Here is a 7,684-nt window from a genome sequence, read left to right on the forward strand (position 1 = left end):
GTACATTGAGGTGTTAAGAGCATTTACATGATAAGCACAGTACCTGCGCAGTCCCAGCCAGATGTAGTCTGTGAGGGTGAAGGGAAGGCTGCCCAGCAGCTGCTCCAACTCGTCTTGCTCCTGTCGGCTGTGAAGGCTGAGCAGGTCCCAGTGATAATGTCTACAGTACATCAGAGCATCAGACCAGCAAAGCCTCTTTCCCACAACCATCACATTCCTTTCGCCCAGCAGCACGCTCACAGTGGGAGGAGATGGTGGAGGAGTTGGTGGAGGAGTGACAGCTTTGGGGGCTGAAAAGAAAAATCTTGACAGGTTGCGTTTGTTCCAACCATGTTTGGTTGTTTTCATTTTGTTTTAACAGGCTGAATTGTAAGGTTGCTTTCAGCTCCAAATTAAAACATGAATACTGAGAGGTGGAAAGCAATATAGAGACAATATAGAAAGCAACAGCAAGCACATGCAACCACAACATATGGTGCTAGAAACAAACACACCACGGCCATACCAGAGAGAGAAGCAAACACCTCCACTTCACACATCGTCAGTATTTTCTGAGGTCCTGGTAAGAACACAGTGATGTAGCGACCTTCCATTTCATTACACTGGAATGTGTGTGTTGGGGAACTCCCTAATGAATTGATAGTGCCACACCTGATAGATTTACACAAACATCAAACTTATTTTATCTACAAAAGAAAATGTTTTGGCTAAACAATAATGTGCTGTTGTTTAAATGAGAAAAATAAAATCATAAAAATTTATGGAGAAATCGTGTCCTACATGGAGTTTTTAATTCCATTTTGATCCAGTGAGTTCCCAATCAAGATCTGCGCCCCAATAAGCCTGTAAGCTGTACTCTCGACTCTGTTGATGATGGTGACAGCAGTGACCTCATGGAGACCCAACAAGTCTATGTGCCACCAGGGAGAGTCCTCTGTTGGTGAAGTGTGGGTACAGCATCCTTGTGGCATTTGTCCATTTCTGCATCCATCGACAGCTTTTGAGGCCCAATATTCTGTCCCAGACCAAGTCGATGACTGGACTGTTTCTTTGTTTAAGGCCACATTTGGAAGCGGTTCCACTGAGTATCGAAAAGAACAAACAGACATGAGTCATTATCAGGCAGGTGTGTTTCAATAGATCAGATTCACTCACTAAAAGCTCTACCTCGGGCAGCATACACCTCCACTTCACACAGGGTGAGAGTTTTCTTCTGTCCAGGAAGAAACAGGTTCACAAAGCGACCCTCCATGCTGCCTCCGTCACACTGGTATGTGTAGGTTTTACCCGCTTTTATGTGGGAGATGGAAGCACATCTGACAGACGAATATATGCAGACAATATTCTGTTAATATGGATTTTCCCAAAGTTGGATAGCATGTATCTCTTAATTTCATTTCATAATGAAAATTGAATTCTCATCATTACTTGGGATTATTGTTTCCATTGTTCTCCAGTGAGTTCCCTATTCGGATCTCAGCTCCATCCAGTCTTTCAGCACAGCAATCTCCTCTGTTGGTGACTTTTACAGTAGTGATTGTAAAGCTGTGCTGCAGGTCTACCCGCCACCAGGGGTCGGTCTCGTCTTCAGCAGTGTGGCTGCAGAACCCATTGGTATAGAACGAGTTCCGTCTACCGTCGATGGCTTTGGATGCAGCAGCAAAAGAGAGCGTAGATGACTGAGTAGCTTCTCCTTTAAGTGCTAAATTGGATGATGGGTATCCTTGAAAGAAAACCAGGAAAAGTCGGTTTCTGCAGAAGGTGCACTGTGCAGTTATTTTAAAGGTCACACTTAATTTTCACAACATTTTCTGAGTTTCAGAGTCTATGAAATACCAGACGTCTGTATCAGCATCAGACTGAAATATGATTACCATAGTACACTTCAACCTCACAGAGACTTAGGATCTTCTTGCTTCCAGGGAGAAACACTGTGACGTATTGTCCTTCAAAAGACCTGCAGGGAAAGTAAAATGTCTGTCCACTGGGAAAGTGAGAGATCACAGCACACCTGTGTATGCAAGAGCCCAAAAAAAACAGAAAGAAAGTGAAGGAATAAATCTTATTCACATAATTATTTCATTATTTGGGGCTTTATCAAGTGTTTTCACCTCATGCTTTCATGGTCATTGATCTCTGTTGACTTTCCAATCCAAATTTCAGCACCATCCAGCCCGTTTTCTAGTTCTACTGTACTGGTAATTAGTACAGCGCCGATTGTGTACACTTTCTTCAGGTCTACCCTCCACCAGGGATCAGATTGTGAGGTGGTAAGTGTGCAGGACCCTCTTTGATAGCTCGAGTCTCTGTTGCCATCAACTGCCTTGTCAGCAAAACCCAGGCTGTCATTGTTTGAGGACTGTACAGCATTCTGATTCAGTGCCAGGTTTTGGAGGAGATGACCTTATTAAGAAAAAAAACTGTAGTAATTAGTCAAATTAATAGATTGCTCTGGGAGTCGAGGGTGGTGGGAAGGGGTGTTGGAGTAGGGTTGTACCTGTTGGTGCACCAGATTCCATCAAGAAGAAAATACCTGTTAACATAAAGTATTTAAAGAGCTTTAGTTTTTCTCCCTTTTAAAGACTATATAAACAGCAGAGGTGGGAGGGTCGATCCAAATATCTATAGTGTCGATTGACATCATATTGATACTAGCATAACAGATTCAGTGTCAATAACAGATGTTGAACAAAAGTTCTTTAGAGACAGGCACATTCTAGGCCTCCAAAAAATACATGAAAAGTTTAACAATATGTTTTGTTGGTAGATGGTTATTGTGGAAAGTAAAAATCACAGTGATTCAGTGGTCGTTAAAATGTGTTCTGAATTTGCGTCTTAATGATGAATCATGACATACCACTCTCCCCTACATGAGCTGCTTTAATAGGTTAACAGCATTCTCAAAGACATCACTGCTGAAAAAGATGTCATCAATACTTTAAATAATAAAAGGTAAGCAAAATATAAAATAATAATAATAATTATAATAATAAAATACTTACATCTTACAATGTGGACTTGGTAATATGCTTAGTGTTTTTGGTCAACAACCAAATTCTGCAAAACACTCAACCCTACAACTTGCATTATTTTGCATTACTTTGCATTATTTATCTCATTTGCTGAGTTTTGTTTGCAATGTGAAAGATGACGACACAACTGTTTATAAAAGTGCCAAAAAAAGAGAAAGAAAATGAAAAAAGTCTTCTTCACATAACAACTGTAGAATGATTATTTCACCCGATGCTGTTTTTTGTTGAAATTGGGATTCAGATTTCAGCATTATCCAGCACATTTTCTAATTCTGCTGTATTTGTTATCATTTCAACATCAAGTCCCTCCACCTGCGGTTGGACTGTAATGTGGTAAGTCTGAACTACTCTGATAGCTGAGGCGTCTTTTCCAGTCAACTATTTGCCAGCAAAGCCCAAAAAAGCCACTGCACAAACGTGTTTGTAACTGTCGCGAGCTGATGGCTGGTATGTGTGAGTGTAGAGTGACATGCAACTCTTTAGTGGATATTATGTCTGACACTGAAGCCCTGTGCTGAACAAAGGGAGCGTGTCCAAACGAAGCCCGTGTCGATCGTTCTTCAGAATATCACGTGAACAAAGATAAACAGGGCTCTGAAATGACATGACTGTTAATGCCTCATTATGTGATTTGAGCCTTTGAAGCATTGCAGGAAAGACACTCGTATTTGTCTTTCCAGCAAAACCCACATTTTCATTGACTGAAACAGAGGAAACAGAGGAGAAATATACTAGAGCCTAAAAACACTCTTACATCCAAAAGAAAGATAATATAAGCCCGAAACAAAAAACAAAACATTTGGTCAAACCCAGGACCATGAGATTGGAACGGGTTCTTGATTTTTCAAAATAGGCACCCAAAGAGGAAAGAATTAAGGGAAGATAATATTCCACAACATCTCTAAGTGAGCAAAGCAGGTTATGAGTAAAAGAAGAGTACATTTTGTGATTGTGCACTTTTTTCCTTCATAATTGTGGTTCATGGTGTGGGTTTTAGATAGATTAAAACAATAAAATATCTGGCATTGATTCTTTATATGGGAAAATACATTTAGTAAAAGGTAATTTGTCTTACCTGTGAAGATCCAAATATAATCCATGCCATTCATGTCTCCTTGAAATGTCACATTGATTATGAAATTGAACAAATGACATTAATTGCTCGTATACACCAGCTGGCAAGTAGAGGACTTACTTTCTCCGTAGTTTTCTTCAGAGTACTACAAATAACATACTGGATTTAGTCTGGTAAAGGAGAACATTTGGAACTTTAATGAGTGTTCGTCAATGTTTGCATGAAGGAAGACACACCCAAATTTGGGTCATCCAAACAACTTAATTTGCACTTTCTGTGAGTTTCCTGACACTGCCAGCCCCTTAAGTTTCTATGTTTTGCAAATGTTTTGCATTTGAACGGTCTCACATGTCAGAGCACTGACAAAGAGTCAGAGCACTATTGAGCTACTTGACCTAGCTCTCTTAGCTAATTTTAGACTGATTTTTAGTCAGGATTCAGAATTCATCAAAGTACAATACAGGTGGTGGTGTGAGTGGATTCCACTTTGTTAATGTTGACAAGGCCACTCAACCAAATATAATTTTGGCTGTTCATTACACTTTGCCGAAAGCTTCTTGGGCCACAGCTTTGGAAGCTGCCTCATCCAGCAGCTTTCGTAATATTTACCATCAAGCCAGGAAATGGCCAGTGCACGTGTTTTAATAGGACTCTCCTCAGTTTGCTGCATACTCTGTCGTGTTCAGAGAGACTAGAATTCATCTCAGCCCCAGCTATGCTAGTGTTATAATAACACTCTTATGCAGGCCAGTGTATGTTCTTTTGCGTCGACCCCATTGCAAGAGATGTTCATGTGGGGATTCAGGAGCACCAAATCCCACTGCACGTTATGTTTCAAGGAATTAGGGAATGACTGCTGACCACAGAAAAAAGAATTTTGACCAACATGTTAGAGATGCACCACTGAAAGGTGGCTAATTAGTATTTCTGCACAGCATGGCTGGGAGGAGTATGAGAGATCTGTGGAGTGAAATATACTGTAGGGTATATAGAGTCCAGAAAGGACCTAAAGAGAGTGGGGCAGTATATACACTTGCATCTTCAGATAGCCATAGCAAAGTAAACCATGTTCATTGTAGCTTTCTAAAGGATGTAATATGATAATTTGTTGTATAATACTTTTCATATATTATGTTACACATTACGCTGAGAGTGGTTCTGTTGCTGAGTTGGAGTCATCCTGTTATCTCATCCTGCTTCAATGACGGGAACACAAGTGAGGAGAGATGTTACATCATACGAAACCATCTGCCTCCATAATGACGTCTCTCGCCTTCTCAGAAAAATCCAGAAATGTGGTGTTTAGAGCTGACTACCAACAGGTTGAGGATCAAAGCCAGAAACTTTGAGATGTTATAGATGACCAAGTTGATCAAATAAACAATATGATCTTACAGGTACACCCCTTGTACCTGTTCTCAGTATCTTCAGTAAACCATACAGAATTGGTGCAGTTTCCCCTGGTTATAGCCTGTGGTATGAGGTCCGGTTAATAGCATCGTCCTGTTTCAGACAATCTTCCTGTAACTACTTCCTGGGTCTCGTTTCAGGGGCTCATAATTTTCCCATGATAGTCTTTCTGGTTTAGCAAAACTGCGCACCAACCCTTGTCTGACAGAAGGACGACAATGTTGTTGTCTTTACTAAGCAATGTGAGGGCTGGGGGCTTTGCATTGCAGCGATAGGCCAAAACTTCCACATCTGCTTTCACATCTGCACTGTGTTTTTTTTAAATTGCTGATTTTGTGGCTGTGATCATTTCCACTCGTGAGATTTTTCTCAGTGTTCAGTCATTTTGCGAGAATGTTGTTCACTGCTTGAGTGACTTGTCTGCCAGAAACATGCTCATGTATCCACATCCTCAGTGTGGCATCTTTCTCTCATCTAGCGGCTGAGAATACGCTCTGTGTTTTGCTGATGTCAACAAGTAAGTCAAACTTGCTTTGTTGCCTGGTCTTAGACTGTTCATGCTGTGCTGGATGAGCCTTTTCAATGAATTCAAACACCATTTGAAGGGTATTCTCATCTAGACTCACTGTAAGTCTCAATCGGAGCCGCTTTTGAATTTAACACATCGATGGTAAAACTTGTTTGTCTCACCTGTTCATTGAGCAGCTGGCTCTGTGCCTTCTGGAAGATTTTTGTTGTGGTTTCTGTAGTCAGCGCTCTTATGTTAAGTTTGCTCATGCTCACATACTAGCTTTAGGCAGTCCTTCCCAAAGTTGGTTAAAATGTCTTAATGCATGCTCAATGATCCAGGTAAGGAAATCCTAAAAAGTTGATTCTGTTCAAGTGAACATTGCGTTTTCAGTGGAACAAATATTCTGTCATTCATCCAAGTGACTTCTTCAACCTAAGCTTCCTGCAGGTTTCCCCAACCTTATAAACAGTACATCTGCAAAATGACTGAAGCTACACTGATTAACAACGGGCCGTGGTGTCACCAACAAACTAAGCCCAAATCATCGCCCGTGCTTGAAAGTTGGTGTGAGATGTTTGTCTTGATATGCTGTGTTAGTTTTCTCCAAATATAGCAGTGCATTATGGCCAGACATCTCCACTTTGTTCTCATCTGTCCAAAGGACATTGTTCCAGAAGTCATGTTCCCTTTAGAGGAAAGAGGAATTCAATTGAATTCAACGGAGGGTGAAATTAATGTGGCAACAAAACAGACTGAGTGGTATTATTAGCAAGTGCCAGTAGCCCTTGGTTAAATCTAGCATCAGTGCCTAACCGGTCAAGGAGCTCATCGACCCGGTACATGGGGTAAGCATCAAACGGTGACACTTCATTCATCTTGCAGTAGTCAACACAGAACCGTTTAGACCCTTCTTCACCACAAGAACTACGGCGCTGCATCAGGCGCTGCATCAGGCGCTGCATCAGGCGCTGCATCAGGCGCTGTGCGACTCTTTGCCATCATTGCTGCTGTTGCATAATGGGGCACAAGATGACCTCTCTTGACAGTTCTAATAAATATGAAAACATTCTTCTCCACAACAGAAACCTGTAACAGAAACCTTGAAAAAAGGTGGGTAGGGCTAAAAAGAAATATAAAATAATATCTACAGCTCACATCTGACAGTCAAACAATTAGAACTGTTAATGGTAAAACACTCCCCCCTAGTGGTCAAAGTTCCAGTTAAACTTCTGTATAGAACAGGGGTCGGCAACCTGCGGCTCTTTTGTCCTTATACTTCAGTATTTAGCTAAAGTGTATTTTATTTGTCTTTAGTTCTTTTTTTAACTTGTAGTTCTAGAAGATTATTGTGATATTGAAATATAAAATAAAATTATTTTATTATTTTTCATCGCTCAAAATAAGCGTCACACTCGCGGAAGCCGGTGTACCCGCCGAAACGCCTGCATTTATCGAGACTTTCAACCCCAGGTAGGCCAATTATGGATCTTCGGATCTACATTATGTCAGCAGCTCCACCGTGAACTATGTTACAAACAAACACCGCTCACGCCTCACAGACGACAGCTTACAGTCCTGCGTAAACTGACTTCGTATATCCCCGATCTGCAGAGGCTGTGCGCAGAGGTTCAGGAGCAGAAGTCTTATTGTAAACAT

At 41.1% G+C, this 7,684-nt stretch overlaps 1 protein-coding gene across 1 annotated transcript; it reads right to left on the reverse strand.

The window, feature by feature from the left end:
• Positions 1 to 49: 49 nt before the first annotated feature.
• Positions 50 to 7,395, reverse strand: LOC121813887. The gene is made up of 6 exons (XM_042217850.1): positions 2,498 to 7,395; positions 2,112 to 2,403; positions 1,875 to 2,011; positions 1,429 to 1,723; positions 1,168 to 1,316; positions 50 to 1,081 (listed from the first exon to the last, which is right to left on the reverse strand). Exons 1-6 carry the CDS (start codon positions 2,541 to 2,543, stop codon positions 777 to 779), a joined length of 1,224 nt encoding a protein of 407 aa, XP_042073784.1. The 5' UTR covers positions 2,544 to 7,395; the 3' UTR covers positions 50 to 776.
• Positions 7,396 to 7,684: the final 289 nt, after the last annotated feature.

The sequence above is a fragment of the Haplochromis burtoni genome, unplaced genomic scaffold (genome assembly GCF_018398535.1).
Source record: "Haplochromis burtoni strain Fernald_Lab_line unplaced genomic scaffold, NCSU_Asbu1 Contig_3242, whole genome shotgun sequence".
Taxonomy (NCBI): Eukaryota; Metazoa; Chordata; class Actinopteri; order Cichliformes; family Cichlidae; genus Haplochromis; species Haplochromis burtoni.

Coding starts and splice junctions, on each gene's coding strand:
- LOC121813887 (XM_042217850.1), bottom strand. CDS start 2,543: ATGTTAACAGGTATTTTCTTCTTGATGGAATCTGGTGCACCAACAG. Junction 2,404..2,497: donor GGAATCTGGTGCACCAACAG/GTACAACCCTAC, acceptor TTTCTTAATAAG/GTCATCTCCTCCAAAACCTG. Junction 2,012..2,111: donor AATGACCATGAAAGCATGAG/GTGAAAACACTT, acceptor TTGCATACACAG/GTGTGCTGTGATCTCTCACT.